The sequence below is a fragment of the Pelophylax lessonae genome (assembly GCF_965119305.1).
Source record: "Pelophylax lessonae genome assembly, chromosome: 6".
Taxonomy (NCBI): Eukaryota; Metazoa; Chordata; class Amphibia; order Anura; family Ranidae; genus Pelophylax; species Pelophylax lessonae.
Genome location: NC_138773.1, coordinates 137,753,509 through 137,774,213, shown reverse-complemented (window position 1 = coordinate 137,774,213; position 20,705 = coordinate 137,753,509). Strand labels below are relative to the sequence as shown.

Sequence of the window (20,705 nt, the reverse complement as noted above, 5' to 3'; positions counted from 1 at the left end):
GCTAAGTAAAAAGAGAAAAAAAATGGATTTTTGTAAAATCTTACCGTAAAATCCTTTTCTCTTAGCTCATTGACAGACGTAGTCCTCGGTGATTCAGCACCTTCGGGTTATGTTGCCTCCACAGGAGCAGGACTAGACAGGAAATTAAAATGCTCTGGCCACACCCTAGGGGCAGTCCCAGAGGGTATATCCTCTCTCTCTCTGCCTCAGCAAATCAGTTATGTCAAAAAGCAGTCTTTAGAGATTTTAACCCAACCCAACTCAAAAACAGAGGGGCGGGTACTACGTCTGTCAATGAGCTAAGAGAAAATGATTTTACGGTAAGATTTTACAAAAATCCATTTTTCTCTCTCGCTCATTGACAGACGTAGTCCTCGGTGATTCAGCACCTTCGGGAAGTCCCAGAGCAGTATCACCAATGAGGGGTGGGAAAATGGAAATCAAATCCAAATCTAGAAGGCCCAACCGGTGCCAACTAGAAGTTTACAATGCTCATCCTTAATGATGAGACTCAACAAAAAAGAAAATTTTTTTTTTTTTTTTTTTTTTTTCCAAACAGAAAAAAACCCTCGAGGTAGACCACCGGTCTCCTCAAATTGCGGCCTGCAAAACCTTGCGGCCAAATGAGGCATCCGCCGATGCCGTCACATCAATTTTATAGAATTTTGTAAAGGTATGTACCGACGACCAGGTGGCCGCCTTACATACCTGGACCACTGACGCCTGATGGCGAAAGGCCCAGGAAGTACTGAGCGCTCGAGTGGAGTGCGCCCTAACAGGGAACGGAGGACTCTGACCCTTAATAGAATAAGCCTGTACCACCGTCTGTCTAATCCATTTGGCAATGGTCGCGGCAGATGCAGGCAAACCCTTTCTGGGACCATCCGTGATCACAAAAAGTGAATCCGTCTTACAGAATGATTCCGTAGCTTTCAGGTATACCCTGATTGCCCGAACCACATCCAAGGAATGCAACGCATGTTCCCGATGATGCTTGGGCTGAGGACACAAGGAAGGTAGTACAATATCTTCATTCAGATGAAAATCTGAAACCACCTTAGGAAGAAAGGATGGCTTAGGATGAAGTACTACCTTATCCCTATGAATCACTAGGTATGGGGACTGGCATGATAATGCAGCCAGTTCTGACACCCTGCGAGCAGAAGTGATAGCCACCAAGAAGGCCACCTTCTGGGATAAAGTAAGCAAGGGAATCTCCCTGATGTTTTCAAAGGGAGGTTTCTGTAGAACCGACAAAACTAAATTAAGATCCCAGGGCGGTAAGGGCGCGCGGACTTGTGGAGCCAGGTGCCGCACCCCCTGGATGAAATTCCGCACCAAGGACTTGGTAGCTAAAGGTTTCTGAAAGAAGATTGCTAATGCTGAAACTTGACCCTTGATGGTGCTCAAGGCTAGCTTCTGCTCAACCCCTTGTTGCAAAAAAGCCAATATTCGAGTCACCGAATAGGTACGTGGAGGAAATCCTAAAGATTCGCACCACGCAATATAAGTCTTCCATGTGTGATAATAGACCTTGCTGGAAGTCGCTTTCCTTGCTTTAATAAGGGTAGGAATGACTGAAGCAGACAAACCTCTGTCCTTCAGTACTTGGGTCTCAATGGCCAGGCCATTAAAACCAGCGACTGTAAAGCACGATGGTAAATTGGTCCTTGAGACCACAGACACTCCCTGAGACGAAGTTCCCACGGAATGTCTGCGACTAGCATGTCCAAGTCGGCCAGGCCGGCTTGACGAGGCCAGCCTAGAATTTCTAGGACCACTGGCGCTGATTGGATCTGAACCAGGCGTCCCTAGAGGTATCTGGCCCCGACCATCCGAGAAAGTCTGGTCGTTTTCTGTTCCCACACATTTATCAGATACCTGATTCCTATCAGGAAGGGTGATCTTTTCTGGTTGAACCTCAGGGACCGAAGTCACCCGACTAGAGGCTTCTTGGCCTGTCTGGTCAACCAGATCCGATTCCTGTGGGGAATTGGGACTAATCTTAGGAAAAGGTAAAGGAAAAGATCTATTCAGGGAACGGTAACTACCGCTCCCTGTAGTACTTAAATGATTGAAGGGAAGAATCGCACCGGTAGTAGTAGTTGATGCTCGATCTAATGTCCTGAATACCGGTGAAAACGTCCCCCCACCCTGAAACCGGGTGGGGGCGCACCTTCAGGCTGTGTACTCCTTTGCTTCGGGTTTGGCTGAGTTGGTCCTCTGTTTGTCCGACCAGCCCTTCTTGAACCCTCCTGGAGGAGTCTTGCCTTTCCCGCTTGTTCCAGCCGGGCGCCCTTTATGGGCGGTAAAGAAAGGTCCTCGCTTGTTGCGAGGTCCCTTAGCAAAAAAGTGGCAAAAAAGTGCTCTTGCCCCCAGTGGCATCCTTAATGATTGCATCTAGGGTGGCCCCAAATAGACGATTCCCCTGAAAGGGGAGATTTGTCAAGGTCTTTTTGGAACCTAGGTCAGCTGACCAGCATTTTAACCACAGCACACGTCTGAGGATAACCGCTGACATAGATGCATGCCCTAATAGGGGAGTAGTGTCCAAGGCTGCGTCACAGATAAACTGTAGCCCTTGTATAATCTGTTCCATCAAATCAGATGTCTCCTGGGGAATATCTTTTCCCCTAAGGTCTTGGCGTACCATTCTCGCCCATTCCGTAAGTGTCTGGGAAACTAGACCAATAACAATTACTGGTCTAAATGCTGACCCTATCAGAGAGAAGATAGTGCGGGACTCTGCTTCCATCTTTCGATCCACCGGATCCTTAAAGGACGAAGTGTCCTCCACTGGGATAACCGTGGCTTTATTCAGCCTGGAAATAGGTGGATCCACCACTGGTGGTACCGTCCATTTCTTAATGATGGATTCCTCAAACGGATAGCGTCTAGCAATCCGCTTGGAAATAGTAAAGGTACGTTTAGAATGCTCCCATTCTCCTTTAATCTTATTACTAAAACACTTGGGTACAGGGAAAACCTTCACCGCTTTGATGGGCTTGTTAGTACCAAAAGGAATCTCTGTTTCAGTTGCTTCTGCTGGTAAAACCTCAATTTTTAAGGTTTCCTGCACTGCCACAACTAGTGCGTCCACCAATGCTTCTTCCTGAATTATAGCGGGAGAAGAAACGTCCTCCTCACTGTCTGAGGGAGCTTTACCTGAGGTAACAGCCCTTGCAGAGGGACCTGCAACTGCAGTGACCATCTCTGAATCTGAGTCAGAGGTGTCAGATAGTATAGGGGTAGGCGGGGGTCGCTTCCTTGACCCCCGTCCCTGACAGGCCGCCTCCACCCGAGCCACCATAGACTCCAAAATTGCTGTAAATGCCTCTACACACTGTGCACCGGCGGGTCCCGTGGCCCCCTCGAGGGAAACAGGTGGGGGAATATGTGTGGCAGGGTCCATGATAATTCCAGTCACTTCCTGGATAATATAATTCAAAAATAAAAAACTTTTTTTTTTTTTCAGACCCCCAGCGCCACAAAAGCCCCTTAGTGTTACCTGCTAGGGATCCCTATCGATCGAGAGAGAGAGAGAGAGAGATAGACCCCCAGGCTCACCACTTGATGCTCAGAGTTTAACTGCAACAGGTTACAGCGCTGTCTTGACAAACAGGAAGTCTTTTGGCTGGCTGCCCAGGAAGAAAGGAGGCGGCTCCGCCCCTCTGCACGCCTTCCGGCGCCTCCCCTAGCTCCACGAGGTGTTTGGATCACCTCAAACATGGCCGCCCCCATGCTGGAGACACGAGGCTACGCCAAAATGGCGGCTCGTGCAATCCAGCAAAAAAAATGGCGGCGGCCTGTACTGAATAGCGGTGTGCTGCAGGGCACACAACACTCTCTGCATGGGGATTTGGCGTGGTTGGCGGTACCGGCCCTGGCGGACCGCATGGCCGTTCGGAAGGCCTGCTTATAGCTGGAGATCTGATTTAGGAAGACAGTCTACATGTCCGTGGCTTCTGACTGGTAGGTACCTTTTTATTATCACAGTAAGATTCCCAGAATGCCACTGATTACAATCTTTTAAACATGTATACAAATAGATTGTTAGCTCCCAAACCAAGCCTCCTGGCTCTTTGCACATAAATCACACTCAAAGTAGGGGGATCTGTGTCATGATATAGGATAGAGGGGGACTCTATCTTACCATACAGAGAGGGGCCCGCGTTCACCACAAGACCCGTCAGGGGAAAAGGGGGAACATACTACTCACCATACCGGAACCAGGCGGGCACCAACTCCTGACAGTACCCCTCTCCACCGGGGCGGGAGGGCTGTCGACCGATACGGACGCCGTGACTCATGGTCTTTGGCGTTTCAGCGAGACGTTTAACTCGCGGGGCCAGTCCCTTAATGGGACTTTGTCGCGGCCGACCCAGCGCGGAGCTATGGCCTGCACGCGCTCGTAGGCTGAACTGGGGTGACCACCGGATCTCAACATCCAACCCGTCGCCCAGTTCAGCTTTCTTGCTTGAAGATCTCACAGGAACACTGGAGAAAAAAAGCTGTCTAAAAAATCTTTTAAGAAAAAAATCTTGCCAGGACCGAAGATCCCAGCAAGGTATCTAGGTCCTTACTCCTAACTAGACAGAAAATAACTGATTTGCTGAGGCAGAGAGAGAGGATATACCCTCTGGGACTGCCCCTAGGGTGTGGCCAGAGCATTTTAATTTCCTGTCTAGTCCTGCTCCTGTGGAGGCAACATAACCCGAAGGTGCTGAATCACCGACTACGTCTGTCAATGAGCGAGAGAGAAAACTCAAATAAAATCAAAAAAAGAGAAAAGGCTGAGACAAAATGCCCCAGCATAGAGACATCCAGCTACTCCTGACAAGCTAGATATTGAAACTGAGGTATGGATACAGGAAGTAGGAGGGTATTGACTGAGGGGACCACCCCCTGGGGGTGGGATATGTTAAAAGCCTTAATATTGACATATTCTGTTGCCTAGCTACTCCTACGGAGCAAAGGTCATAACCCCCCATTGTGACGAATATGAAGAGGCGGCGACTGTCGGAGGACATAAGAGAAATTTATACACTGCCCACACTAAAGATGGAGGAGCCCACAGTGTGCCATGCGGTCAGGGAACCCAAAATGGAAGCTCTACCAGACCCAGCAAGAAACAAGGTACAAATTCCAGCCCCCTCAGGACGCTAGGTGCTCAAACTATTTCGTCCCCTGTGGAAAAGAGAGGGAGACAGGGCACAGGGCCGGGTACCTGACAGGCCAGGGGGATCTTTTAGGAAGCCCAGGTCCTATTATCCCCAGGAGAGGGCCCACATTCCCTAAAGACCCCCAAGGGGCTGTCAGCCGAGGGGTACGCTGCGTTCCAGGTCATCGCTTCCCAGCGAGACATCCAATCGCAGGCTCTTTCCCATCCGGAAAGGGGCACCGTCGTGGTGAGGCCTAGTGCGGGACTATAACTTGCTCACGCTCGTAGGCTGAGCTGGGGAGACCTTAAGGATCTAGAGTATCCAGTGCAAAACCCCAGTCGGCATTGCTAGCAGATCACCAGGGGGATCCCCCTGAACACTAGCTAGCAAGGTGAGTAAAAAATAAAACAAAATATTCTGAGAAGAATGAGACCGAAGTCCAAGCAGGAAATCTAGGCCCTACTCCTTCTCTAGGCAGAAACAAACTGGAGCAGAGGGCATGCACAGTGGAGTAGTGGTTAGCTGGTTAGCACTTTGCCCTAGCAGCAAGAGGGTCACTGGTTCGAATCCCAACCACAACACTACCTGCCTAATGTTTGCATGTTCTCCCTGTGCCTGCGTGGGTTTTCTCCGGGTACTCCGGTTTCCTCCCACACTCCAAAGACATGCTGGTAGGTTAATTGGATCCTGTATAAAATTGGCCCTACTATGTATGAATGTGAGTTAGGGACCTTAGATTGTAAGCTCCTTGAGGGCAGGGACTGATGTGAATGTGTAATGTATATGTAAAGCGCTGCGTAAATTGACAGCGCTATACAAGTACCTGAAATAATAATAATAAGGGTTATGCCTGTGGAGACAGCCCCGTGGGCGTGGAGAATTATTTTTTCCTGCCTAGAACTACTCCTGCAGGGGGCATCATAAAGATGGAGGCTGTGTCTGTCAATGGACAATAGAGAAATACTAATTTAAACTTGTAAACAGAAAGTGTCAGAAAAAGCCTAATCAGCAAGTGGTTAACAGTAATAACGGAATTTTTGTAAAATCTTACCTGTAAAATTCCTTTCTCTGAGTCCGACAGTCGCCGCCTCTTCATATTCGTCACTAATGGGGTTATTGACCTTTGCTCCGTAGGAGTAGCTAGGCAACAGAATATATTAATATCAAAGCTTTTAGCATATCCCACCCCCAGGGAGTGGGTCCCCTCAGTCAATACCTCCTTGCTTCCTGCTTACCAACTCAGTTTCAGTAGAATAGCAGTAGAGTACATAAACAAACCCTCAAAAGAGGGGCGGGGGCAGCGACTGTCGGAGGACTCGGAGAAAGGAATTTTACAGGTAAGATTTTACAAAAATTCAGCTCTCTTACGTCCTCCGACAGTCGCCGCCTCTTCATATTCGTCACTAATGGGGACGTCCCAAAGCAGTGTAGACATGAGGGGTGGGAAAACAGCAGCCGCGCCTAAAGCAACCCAATACCCACATCAGAGAAAGGAACCTTACCAAAGTAAGAGAACCAACTGGGCAACAGGAAAAATGTGCTCAACAGGCGCAACAACCCAGGAAAAAACAAGTAACTCAGGGGTAAAAACACCCCAACAGCCAAGGGCCCAAATAAGGGACCCTAAGGCACCGCCGCACTAAGGACTTTACGGCCAAAAGAAGCATCTGCTGATGCCTGAACATCCACTTTGTAAAATTTGGAGAAGGTGTGAACGGACGACCAAGTCGCCGCCTTACACACCTGGGCCACAGAACCCCGATGATGACAGGCCCAAGACGTACTCAGAGATCTGGTAGAGTGCGCCTTCACAGGCACGGGAGGAACCTTCCCCCTCAAAGCAAAGGCCTGCTCAATGGTCTGTCTGATCCATTTGGCGATGGTAGAAGCCGACGCCGCCATGCCCTTCCGAAGTCCCTCAGGAAGGACAAAGAGAGAATCCGACTTGCGAAAGGATTTGGTCGATGACAGGTAAACCCTGATCGCCCTAACATCCAAGGAATGTAAAGCCACCTCCTTCGGATGCTTAGGCTTCGCGCAAAGCGAAGGCAAGACAATGTCCTCATTGAGGTGAAATTCTCTTCGGAAGAAAAGATGGGTTAGGACGCAAGACCACCTTATCCAAGTGAATCACCAAATACGGAGACTTGCAGGACAAGGCCGCCAGCTCCGACACCCTGCGAGCCGAAGTAATCGCCACTAAGAAGGCAACCTTCTTGGACAACAAAGACAACGAGATCTCCCTGATATTTTCAAAAGGAGCATGTTGCAACACAGACAGAACAAGGTTCAAATCCCATGGTGGCAAAGGCTCCCTCCTAGGAGGGACCAAATGTCGCACCCCTTGAACAAAGGTGCTAACTAAAGAGTTAGACGCCACAGGACGTTGAAAAAGAACGGCCAGCGCAGAAATCTGACCCTTAATCGTGGCCAACGCCAAACGCTGGTCCACGCCCGTTTGAAGGAAAGCCAACACTCTCCACACCGAGTATGAGCGAGGGGAATACCCCCTGGACTCACCAGGCAAAATACGGTAGTAAATCTTCCCTGAAGAGGCCTTCCTGGCCTTGATCAAAGTGGGAATGACCTCAGGGGAGAGACCCCTATCCTTCAAGACCTGGCTTTCAACAGCCAGGCCGTTAAAGCCAGCGACTGTAAAGCAGGATGGAATATCGGTCCTTGAGACAAAAGGTCTGCTCGAAGAGGCAGACGCCACGGAGCGTCGACCGCCAGATTCACGAGGTCTGCGTACCAAGACCGGCGAGGCCAGTCCGGTGCCACCAGAATCACCGTTTTCGGGTCCGAGGCCAACCTGCGAAGGAACCTGGACAGCAGCTGAATCGGTGGAAAGGCATACATCAGACGATACCGATGCCAGGGCGTCACTAACGCGTCCGAGGCGTCTGCCCGAGGATCGCGCGTCCTTGCCACGAACCTTTCCACCTTGTGATTTAGACGAGACGCGAACAGGTCCACATCTGGGGACCCCACTTCGCGCACATCTGGAAGACATCGAGGTGAAGGGACCATTCCCCCTGGTCCAGGGTCTGGCGGCTCAGATAATCCGCCTGCCAGTTTTCCACCCCCCGAATGTGAACTGCAGAGATCGCCGGGACGTGCATCTCAGCCCAAGACAGAATGTCGGCTACTTCCCGAGCCGCCCGGGCACTCCTTGTGCCCCCTTGGTGGTTGATGTAGGCCACCGCTGTGGCATTGTCCGTCTGCACCCGAACTGGATGGCCCTGAAGCCTGTCCGTCCAACGCAGAAGACAGATTTATCGCTGGCAATTCCAGAATGTTGATCGGAAGGGAGGCTTCCTTCTCCGACCAAGTTCCCTGGGCGGACAAAACGCCCAGACCACCACCCCAGCCCGATAGGCTGGCATCCGTGGTGATCACCGTCCACGACAAGGGACGAAAGGACTTGCCCCCCGACACCGCCGGGGACTGGAGCCACCACAAAAGACCCCTTTGGGTGTGGCGGCTCAACGAAATCCGCAGATCCAGAGATTGCGGACGCCCGTCCCACACGGCCAGGACCTCCGCCTGAAGCTCTCGTGTGTGAAACTGGGCGAAGGGAATCACCTCGAAGGCCGAAACCATCAATCCCAGACACCTCATACACGTCCGGAGGGACGAGCACTGATTGTCCCTGAGGGACCTGACTTCGCACTGAAGTGTCCGAAGTTTGTCTTCCGGCAGGAAGACCTTCGCCTGAACAGAGTCCAGAATCATCCCCAGGTAGGGAAGACGAACCGACGGACACAACGTAGATTTTGGAAAATTTATCGTCCAGCCGAATTCCTGCAGAGTCTGCATCGTGATGGACAGGTCGTTCACCAGACCCTGATTGGTCGCGGACCGAATCAGGATATCGTCCAGATACCCCAGGACAGAAATGCCCTGGGCCCTCAGCAAAGCCAGAACCGGCGCAAGCACCTTGGTGAAAACCCGAGGAGCCGAAGCGAGACCGAAGGGCAACGCCACGAATTGATAATGATCCTCCGCAATGGCAAATCGAAGGTACCTCTGGTGACCCTCGAAAATGGGGATGTGTAGGTATGCATCCTTCAAGTCGATGGAGGCCATGAATTCCCCCGGAACCAGGGCAGCCACCACCGAGTGCAGGGATTCCATGCAAAACTTGCGAACCCGCACAAAGCGGTTCAGAGCTTTCAAGTCCAGAATCAGACGTACTTTGCCCTCCTTTCTGGGCACAGTGAACAGATTGGAATAGAACCCCCGAAAACTGTCCCGATGAGGCACCGGAACCACCACTCCCTGGGCCCGCAGGTCCCGCACTGCCAGGTGCAGATCCTGCAAGCGCTCCGGAGATAGCTGAAGGTTTGAGGGGAAAAATCTACTCGCCGTCCGAGAGAGAAACTCGATCTTGTATCCAGATCGAACGATTTCCTGAACCCACCTGTCCCGAACGCGGTCCAGCCAGGGTTGAAGAAAACCGAGCAAACGTCCCCGCCACCACAGAGACGGGTGAGGGCGACCCTTCAGGCCGCATTGTTGTGGGCAGCGGATCCGGACTGGCCGGACTTCTGCTTACCCGCCCACGGCTTCTTCTGGGAGCCTTGGCCTTTGAAGGGCTTGCCCTTATAGTGCGACCGAAAGGCACGAAAGGACCCCTGAGAGGGCCTAAACGAAGCATTCTTCTTACCACGAACAAACTTATTCTTGTGAGATTGGGGCAAGAGTGCTCTTACCCCCAGAAATACCCTTTATCAGAGTATCCAAAGATTCGCCAAAAAGGCGGGATCCCGCGTAGGGCAAATTTGCCAGAGTCTTGCAAGAAGATTGGTCAACCGACCAACATTTCAACCATATCAGGCGACGGTTCAAGACCGCCACACTAGAAAGGCGCGACGCCAAAGGGACTAAATCCAAATCCGCATCACACAAATACATGACACCCTGATGAATCTGATCCACCATAGCCAAAGTTGTCGGCGGGGCAGAGTCAGCACCTGCGTCCAATCCGCAATAGCCTGGGCTGCCATAATGGAAGCAAAAATAGGCTTCAGCATAGAGCCAGCAACCGTATAAGCATGACGGGCCAGAGATTCCAATCTCCTGTCCGTCGGGTCCCGGAACACCGGGGTATCCTCAGCAGGGATCGCAGTAGATTTATTCAAAATCGCCACCGCGTGATCCACCTGAGGCGGTACACACCAACACTCATCAGTAGCCGGTGTAAAAGGGATAACGCAGCTTGAACCTACTCGGCACAGCAAAAGGCTTTTTTAAATTGTGCCATTGCTCAACCGCGCGCTGAAATTCCGTAGAGCAAGGAAAAACCTGCGATGTTTTGAGTTTCCTCTGCGTCCCATAAGAGGACAAAGCAGGACGACATGGTTCATCCTGCAAATGCAGCGTTTGCTTGATAGAAGCAACCAACTCATCCATGAGTGCAAGCTCTTCAGACGAGCCAGGGGGAGAATTATCAACCCCTTCCACCTCAGCCTCCCCGTCAGACCCCACAAGGTCTAGGGATGAGTGAGACCCTGAGAAGGGCACTCCAGCCATAGCCGCCCCATCGCCCTCTGAATCAGAGGAAATAGACACCCTGGGCCGTTTTGTGGATCGATCAGCCACCAGCATCTGCACCTGTTCAGCCAAGTTTGCCACAATAGTGGCCAGATCAGCCCCCTCGGGGGAAGCAGCAGCCCCTTGGCCCCCCACCAGGGTGGGAGGAAACTTGCAGTCCTGAGAATCCATGCCCCAGCAAAATAATTAATAAAGGGTACTGCCCCTTTAAGATCGCGGCGAGCGCTGCCCACCGCACCCACTGAACACACTGACCCCCACAGGGACAAGAAACTGGGCAAGGAATACAGGAAAAAAGGAGATATAAAACCTGGAGAGCTCACACAGGCTGCTGCACCGATCGCTGTCCCAGAGGAAAAGGAAGTGATGCAAGACTGACCGCCCCTATGAAGCCTCTGCAAGGCTACACAAACATGGCCGCTGGCTGAGGACAAAATCCTGGGCAAAGAGAACATGGCGCTGACATGTGGGATCGATCGCCGCTCAAAATGGCGGCGTTTGGCGCCAAAAACGTGTGCAGTACCTCACAGGACCTGCCACCATAAGTTTTGCCCCAGAAAAAATGGCGGATCGCCGCAGCGATCGCCGCACAGCATGCCTAAAATCTTACTGCTTCATATGACACCCAGCAGAGCGGGAGAGCCCCCCCTCACAGCCCACACACAGGCAGCAAGTGCACACAGGAGCTGACAGGGAACACAGCAGCCACACAGACATACAGGGTCACACAGTCCCAGACTGACACCCAAAAAAGACAGGTCCCCACATAGAGATACACTTACCAGTCCGGATGGCGTGGGGAGCCTGCTCCAGCGACCAAACCGCAGTACTGAGGACAGGGAGTGTCGCAAGCATGACGCAGTGGAGTTGCGGTGCGAAACCGCAATAGCGTCCAGTGAGGTAGCCACCTCACCGATAGCATCCCTGCAGCGAACAGGGATGGGTCGTTCAATGTGCCAGGGCATAACCTAAGCTGAACGCTCGATGGCAGGCTGGGAAGCCCCTGGCCCTGAGCCCTGGAATCCAGGGTGGCCAGACTGAGACCCAGCTCCGCACGATCATCTTCATCAGAAGAACTAACTAATGCTGGAAATAAACAGCTAAGTAAAAGAAAGAGAAAAAACTTCAAATATCAAAAAAGAGAAAAGTGGCTGAGACTAAGAGCCCCAGCACAGGAACAGCCTGCGTACTCCTGAGCTAGGCACGTGAAACTGAGTTGGTAAGCAGGAAGCAAGGAGGTATTGACTGAGGGGACCACCCCTTGGGGGTGGGATATGCTAAAAGCTTTAATATATTCTGTTGCCTAGCTACTCCTACGGAGCAAAGGTCAATAAGCCCATTAGTGACGAATATGAAGAGGCGGCGACTGTCGGAGGACGTAAGAGAAAATATGTTAGACCCAATTGAAGAGGTGAAAGATGCAAGTATAGGATGGGCTGTTCTAGTGTTTAAAGAGGTTGTAAACCCTTTTTTTTTCTTTTTAAAGAAGAGAAACACATAATGAGCTAGTATGCATCGCATACTAGCTCATTATGAAATACTTACCTTACAAGCCCCCGCCGTGCCGCCCGCTTGGCTGGATGACGGGCGACATGTCCAGTCGCCCGTCTTCCGGGATCGCGGCATCCGGCCATCTGATTGGCCGGAGCCGTGGTGACATCACTCCCGCGCGCGTGAGCCGACAGTCACGGCAGGGGGCTCTGAAGAAACTGCACCAGCGGCCATTCCTTCAGAGCGCCTGCACCAGTGACATCACTGGATGCCTCTAAAGTGAATATTTCCTAAACGGTACATGTTTAGGAGATATTTACAGTACCTATAGGAAAGCCTTATTATAGGCTTACCTATAGGTACAAGTGTCAGAGGAGGGTTTACTTCCTCTAAGTAAATAAATGACTAGATAGCACATTTTAATCCACTACACAGCCAAACAGCACTCATTTAAGATATGGCACTAATCTGAAGGGGTTTAAGGCATGAAACGAAAACCTTAAACATTAGGTATAATAAATGTATACAAAAAAGTAATACCTTCTTCTGAGGACTGCGATGTTTCTTGTGCCGAATTATGTGTTGCATCTGAGGAAAAGACAAAAAAGCAATGATATAATGTTAAATATTGCTGGGCAGTTTAGTGCTTACCATTTTAAAAAGCAGTTATTGGCAAATTCTTGCCAAATAGCTGCATAGCAGTGCTATGTACAATAGAAGCTCAACCAGTTGTCATAATATGGTTACACATTCCCTGCCATTGGTGTTCCCATACTCGCCTTCTCAGACAGGTTAAGCATCATCTTAGAATCCCTCCTCTCATCGAAAAAAAAAAAAAGCAGGATTCAGTTTTTCCCTACAATGTGTGCATTTCTCTCATACTGAGAAACTTTATTAACAAATTACCCACTGGCCCCTAAACCTTTCCCTTCCTAACCAGACCAATTTTCAGTGCTCTCATTTTGAATGAAAAAGGACCTGAAAGTATATACTTAATTAAAAAAGGTAAGAGTTTACATTTAAATCGGATTCAGAATCCAGAAAACTGAATCATTTAGCTACATTAGTTTATCTTTATAAACTTTTGTGTAAATAATTTCATTACCAGTAATCTGGTTCTTCCCCCAGTGATCCCCAAACACAACCATAAATTAGTGTCTTCTTGCAAAGTAGTCATTTTTTCTTGTTTTTATTTCATACTCCCCTCAGAAAAATGGTGAGACATTTTTTAAATTTTAGGAAAAATAGAATTTTTTTAAGAACTGACTGTAAAATTCTTTTCTCTATAGTCCTCTGACAGTCGTCGCCCGATGGTATTAGCCTTCACTAATGGTAATGGCGCCCTCTACAGGAGCAAGGCTAGGCAGATAATTATCAGGTTAATACAAAAAAAAAAAATGTATACCTCGGCACGCCACTAGGGGCCATCCCTCAGCAATTATCCTGAACCCAATCTGACATTACCTCAGTTTGTAGCAAGCAGTACCGGAAGGCAACCCCCACATCCCCAAAAAAAAAACCAGAGGGGCGGGGGCTGCGACTGTCAGAGGACTCAGAAAATAATTTAACGGTAAATTCTTACAAAAAACTGAATTTTTGTAAAATCTTACCTGTAAAATTCCTTTCTCTGAGTCCTCCGACAGTCGCCGCCTCCTCTAAGTCATCACTATTGGGTATTGTCATCTGCTCCGCAGGAGTAGCTAGGCATATAGACTTTAAAAACAAAAAGGCATTTGCATGTATATACACCCCTGGGGGCTGTCCCATCTGGTCAATACCCCCCTGCAGTGTCCACTCCCAACTCAGCTTGGTAGCATAGCAGTAAGTAACAAGAATCCCATAGAGGGGCGGGGACTGTCGGAGGACTCAGAGAAAGGAATTTTACAGGTAAGATTTTACAAAAATTCCGTTTTCTCTTACATCCTCCGACAGTCGCCGCCTCCTCTAAGTCATCACTATTGGGATGTCCCAAAGCAGTATAGACATGAGGGGAGGGAGACGCAACCGTAGAAGAGGCAACGCCGTACCCACATCAGAGAAAGGAACCTTACATACACTGTAAGAGAACCCACTGGGCAACAGAAAAAAACAAACAATGCTCAACAGGAGATACCGCCCAGGAAAGCAAATACCAACAACCAGGGACCCATAAAAAAACAAGGGTCCTTCATGGCACTGCCGCACTGAGAACTTTGCGGCCAAAGGAAGCATCAACTGATGCCAGAACATCTACTTTGTAGAATTTTGAGAAAGTGTGCACCGACGACCAAGTCGCAGCCTTGCACACCTGGGCCACCGAGGCCCTATGCCAACAAGCCCAGGACGTACTCGCAGATCTAGTAGAGTGTGCCTTAACAGGGAAGGATGGAACCCGATCCTTACAAGCATAAGCCTGCTCAATAGTCTGTCTGATCCATTTGGCAATAGTTGCTGCGGACGCAGCCATGCCCTTCCGAGATCCCTCAGGAAGAACAAACAGGGAATCAGTCTTACGAAAGCATTCTGTAGACGGGTAACCCTGATCGCCCGGACAACATCCAAAGAATGCAAGGCAATCTCCTTCGGATGCTTAAGCTCCGTGCAAAGCGAAGTCAGAACAATTTCCCCATTAAGTTGAAATTCAGTGACCACCTTGGGAAGAAAAGATGGAAGTGTTCTCAACACCACCTTATCCCTATGGATTACCAAGTAAGGGGAGCGGCAAGACAAAGCCGCCAGCTCCAACACCCTGCGAGCCGAAGTGATCGCCACCAAAAAGGCGACCTTGACAGCAGAGGTAAAGAGATCTCCCTGACATTTTCAAAGGGAGCATGCTGTAACACGGACAGAACCAAGTTCAAGTCCCATGAAGGTAAAGGCTCCTTCCCGGGAGGAGCCAAAACGTCACACACCTTGAATGAAGGTGCAAATCAAGGAAATAGGCGCCACAGGGCGTTGGAAAAAGACAGCCAGTGCAGACACCTGGCCCTTTATCGTGGCCAGCGCCAAGCGCTGATCCACTCCAGACTGGGAGGAAAGCCAAGATTCTCGACACCGAGTAAGAACGAGGGGAGAACCCCCTGGACTCACACAAGGCGAAAGGCTTTCCAGATACAGTAAGAGATCTTACCAGAGGAGGATTTCCCAGCCTTGAGTAGGGTAAGGATAACCTCAGGGGATAGACCCTTGTCCTTCCAGACATGGGTCTCAATAGCCAGGCCGTTAAGCCAGCGACTGTAAGCAAGATGGAAGATTGGACCCCGAGACAGGAGATCTTCCCACATGGGCAGACGCCATGAAGGCACCACTGCCAGGTGATCAACGTCAGCGCACTGGGACCGGCGAGGCCAGTCCGGCGCCACAAGAATCACCATGTGCGGTTCCGAGACCAATCTGCGAAGGAACCAGGGTAGCAACTGCATCGGAGGAAAGGCGTACATCAGACGATACGGATGCCAAGGGGCCGCCAACGCATCCGAGGTGACCGCCAACAGATCGCGCGTTCTTGCCACGAAACTTTCCACCCTTCGATTTAGCCGGGATGCGAACAGATCCACGTCTGGGATCCCCACCTCGCACACAGCATCTGAAAGACCCCCGGGTGTAGGGACCATTCCCCCTGGTCCAGGGTCTGGCGGCTCAGACAGTCGGCCCGCCAAAATTGCACACCCGGAATGTGAATTGCCGAGATCGCCGGGACATGATCCTCGGCCCCGGACAGAATGTCGGTCACCTCCCGGGCCGCCCGAGCACTCCTGGTGGCTGAAGTAAGCCACCGCGGTAGCATTGTCCGTCTGCACGCGGACAGGAAGGCCCCAGAGACGGTCCGACCACTGGAAGAGACAGAGTTATGTCGCTCGTAGTTCCAGCACATATATCGGGAGGGAGGACTCCTCCCCCGACCAAGTGCCCTGGGAAGACAGGTTGCCCAGGACTCCACCCCAGCCCGACAGGCTGGCGTCCGTGGTAACCAGTCCGCACCAACGGACGGAAAGACTTGCCTTCCGCCACTGACGGGGACTGGATCCACCATAGAAGAGCCAATCTGATCTGGCGACTCAGGGAGACACCCAGATCCAAGGACTGAGGAAGTCTGTCCCACCTGGCCAGGATCTCTGACTGGAGAGCCTGCGTGTGAAACTGGGCAAAGGGAATCGCCTTGAAGGCCGACACCATCAACCCCAGGCCCCGCATGCAGGTCCTGAGTGACCAGGACGTATTGTCCCTGAGGGACCCGAGTTTGTCCCGCAAAAGCCGGAGCTAGTCCTCCGGCAAGAACACCTGTGCACGAGCAGAGGTCAGAACCATTTCCCGCTAGGGAAGGCGAAGCGGCGGAGACAATGTTGAATCTTGAACATTGATGGCCCATTCGAACTCCAGGAGCGTCTGTACCGCGAAGAACAGACCGCGCACAAGGTTCAGACTGGCACGCAATCCCAGAAGCAGATCGTCCAGGTACCCCAGGACCGCAATGCCCCGGGCCCGCAGTAGACCCAGGACCGGAGCCAACACCCCGGTAAACACCCTGGGTGCCGAAGTGAGACCGAAGGGCAAACGCCACAAACAGGTAGTGATCCCCCGTGACAGCAAACCGAAGGTACCACTGATGATCCTCGAAAATGGGGATGCGCAGGTACGCATCCTGCAGATTCATCGAAGCCAGGAATTCTCCTGGGCTCAAGGAGGCCACAACCGAACGGAGAAGCTCTATTCGAAACTGCCGAACACGCACGAAGCGGTTCAGCGCTTTCAGGTCCAGAATAGGACGCACTTTGCCCTCCTTCTTGGGCACAGTGAACAGATTCTAAAAAAAAACCCACAAAACCCGTCCCGATGAAGTACCGGGACAAACACTGAGCAAGCAGGTCCAACACCGCTTGATGCAAGTCCTGCAAACACCCCGGAAGCAGAGGAAGATAGGAGGGAAAGAATCTGTCCCCCGGCCGGGAAAGGAATTCGATCTGGAAACCCGATCGAACGATTTCCTGGACCCACCAGTCCGATAGCCGGATCAGCCAAGGTCGGAGGAAACCGCGCAAACGTCCCCCCACCCCTGAAAGGGGTGAGGGCGCCCCTTCAGGTAGAGGCGGACTGACCCGCCGAGCCGGCATTGCCGGACTCCTGCTCACCTGCCCAGGCCTTCTTCCGGGTGCCCTGGGCCTGGAAGGTCTTGCCCTTGGGAAGGGCCCGAAAGGACCCCCTAGTAGAACCAGACGCAAAACCCCGCCTGTCTCGAAAAGACTTGGACTTCGGGTTCTGGGGCAGCATAGAGCTCATGCCCCCTGCGCCACCTGAAAACAGGGTGTCCAAGGCCTCGCCAAAAAGGCGAGAGCAAGCATAGGGAAAATCAGCAACCGTTTCCCTTGAGGCCTGGTCGGCCAGCCCTTCAGCCATAACAGTCGCCGTTGAAGCACCGCGACACTAGAGAGGCAAGCCACTAAGGGGGCCTCAGCCAAGGCTGCATCACACAAGTACATCACTCCTCGGTGGATTTGATCCACCAATTCCAGCCGGGCAGGCGCAACACCAGCAGACACAAGATTGCGCTTAAGCAGCTTAGTCCAATCAGCAGCCGCCTGAGCCACCAGAACGGACGCGAAAACGGGTTTGAGCAACGAGCGTATAGGAATGGCGAGATAGGGACTCCAACCGCCGGTCCGTGGGACCCCGGAAAACCGGGGCATCCTCAGCAGGAACTAAGGTAGACGCGTTCAGCACGGCCACAGCGTGATCCACCTGTGGAGGCACACACCATCGTGATTCCGTAGCCGGATCAAAGGGATAACGCAACCCAAACCAGGTACCAGGAATGGACGTTCTAACGTGCGCCGCTGTGCATTAACAGTGTCATGGAATTCTTCCGGGCAGGGAAAAACCTGCGCACACTTGCGGGTCCCGTGCGTCCCAAACGGGGACACAACGCCCGGAGGACAGGACTCCTCTAAATGTAAGGTGTCCTTGACAGACACAATCAATGCATCCATGGTCGCCCGTTCGGCAGGCGACCCCGGGGATGGGGCATCAACCCCTTCCATCACAGTCTCCCCCTCAGACCCCAAGGGGTCCAAGTATGAGCGGGACCCTGAAAAGGGCACGCTCGCAGCCGCCATATCACCATCTGAATCAGAGGAGAGGGACAATCGGGGTCCCTGACGAGCAGCACGTTCAGCCATCAGCATTTCCCTATTGGACACCAAAGTCGCCACTACAGCGGACAAATCAGGTCTCAGAGGGGCCACAGGAGAACCGGGGGCCCCCACCAAGGCCGGTGGAAATTTGTTATCCTGAGAATCCATGCTCAAGTGAGAAAAAAAGGACAGTGCAAGAATAAGGTGCTGTCCCCTTAAAAGCGCTGCGAGTGCGCAGCCCACCGCCCCAGCTATAAAGATAGAAAAAGGCCCCCCAAACAGGAAGGAGACAAAACTGAGCCAGAAGCGACAGTACACAGATATATTGAGAGCAATAACCTGCAGAGCCCCCGCAGAGTGTTGCCACCGCTGTCCTGCTTCAGAGGAAAGAGGAAGTGCTGTAAAAGTAGGCTTATCTGCTGCATGACCCAGGGAAAATGGCTGCCCCATATGAACGTACGGGAGACTCCACCAAAATGGCCGCCGAAACGAGCGATCAGTCACCGCAAAAATGGCGGCGATTGGCGCCAATTCAGCATGTAGCTATGCCCATAGAGAAGCACACATGCCTGCTCAGTGTATAAAAAAAATGGCGGACCACGCGGTGTCACCCCGCCGCGGTCCATACACAGTCTGCACCCCCAAACACTAAGTGACCCAGGGAAGGGGACCCCCAAAAAGCACACACAGCGCATGTACAAGCGATCCCCTCAGGGATCACAGCAGGAGGTCACACAAGGCACAGACATGGGGAACACACAGCAACCAGGACTGCCACCCCACACAGAAGCACTTACTTGTACCCGATGGCGTGGGGAGCCTCACAGAACGGAAAGCCGCTGTCCTCATCTGACAGGGAATGCCGTTTGCCAGGGACATTGCACTGCTAAGCCGCAGATGCGTCCAGTGAGGTAGCCACCTCACAGCTGCATCCCTGAAGCGAACAGGGATGGGTCATTCATAGTGCCAAGGCGAACCATAGCTGAACGCTCGATGGCGGGCTGGGGGTCCATCTGACCCTCAGTGCCCTGGAGAACCAGGGCGGCCAGTCCGAATCCCAGCACCGCATGTCCATCTTCGTCCGAAGAGTCGACTAAAAACTAAAGATGACCAAATAAACAGCTAGTAAAGAAAGAAAAACTGACATTTTTCAAGAAAATCAAAGAAGATAGGCTGAGACCGAAGCCCCAGCACAGGGAAAGCCTAACTACTCCTGATGCTAGGCAAATTAAAACTGAGTTGGGAGTGGACACTGCAGGGGAGTATTGACCAGATGGGACAGCCCCCAGGGGTGTATACATGCAAATGAATTTTGTTTTTAACTAAGTCTATATGCCTAGCTACTCCTGCGGAGCAGATGACAATACCCAATAGTGATGACTTAGAGGAGGCGGCGACTGTCGGAGGACGTAAGAGAAACTGAATTTTTGTAAAATCTTACCTGTAAAATTCCTTTCTCCGAGTCCGACAGTCGCCACCTCCTCCAAGTCATCACTATTGGGTATTGACTTCCGCTCCGCAGGAGTAGCTAGGCATGAGACTTAGTCAAAAAGAACAAAGGCATTTGCATATACACACCCATGGGGGCTGTCCCACTAGGTCAATACCGCCCTGCAGTGACCACTCCCAACTCAGTTTCGTAGCATAGCAGTAGGAATTAAGACAACAACCCCAAAAGAGGGGCGGGGGCGGCGACTTTCGGAGGACTCCGAGAAAGGAATTTTACAGGTAAGATTTTACAAAAATTCAGTTTTCTTACGTCCCCTGACAGTCGCCGCCTCCTCTAAGTCATCACTATTGGTATGTCCCAAAGCAGTGTATACATGAGGGGTGGGAGACGCAACCATAGAAAAGGCAACAAAGTACCCACATCAGAGAAATGAACCTTACACGCACAGTAAGAGAACCTTCTGGGCAACAGAAAACAATGCTCAACAGGAGCAACCGCCCAGGAAAGCAAACACCAACAGACAGGGACCCATAAAAAAAACAGGGTCCTTCATGGCACTGCCGCACTGAGAACCTTGCGGCCAAACGAGGCATCAGCTGATGCCAGAACATCTACCTTGTAGAATTTAGGAAAAGTGTGCACCAACGACTAAGTCGCAGCCCTGCACACCTGGGCCACCGAGGCCCGATGCCAATAGGCCCAGGACGCACTCAAAGATCTGGTAGAGTGCGCCTTAACAGGGAAGGATGGAACCCGTTCTTTCAAAGCATAAGCCTGTTCAATGGTCTGTCTGATCCATTTGGCAATAGTTGCTGCAGACGCAGCCATGCCCTTCCGAGGTCCCTCAGGAAGAAGGACAAAGAGGAAATCCATCTTCCGAAAGGATTCCGTAGATGACAGGCAAGCCCTGATCGCCCTGACAACATCCAAGGAATGCAG

The 20,705-nt window shown here is 51.6% G+C and overlaps 1 protein-coding gene across 2 annotated transcripts in view; it reads right to left on the bottom strand.

The window, feature by feature from the left end:
• GSPT1 (G1 to S phase transition 1) overlaps positions 1–20,705 on the bottom strand; it is a 673,262-nt gene that overhangs the window by 605,349 nt on the left and 47,208 nt on the right. The window contains exon 2 of one of the 2 annotated variants that reach the window (XM_082261298.1): positions 12,750–12,797. The exons of the other annotated variant lie outside the window; for it this stretch is intronic. Within the exon in view, the coding sequence (XP_082117424.1) occupies positions 12,750–12,797 (48 nt within the window). The remainder of the gene's footprint in view (positions 1–12,749; positions 12,798–20,705) is intronic. 2 annotated transcript variants of the gene reach the window in all.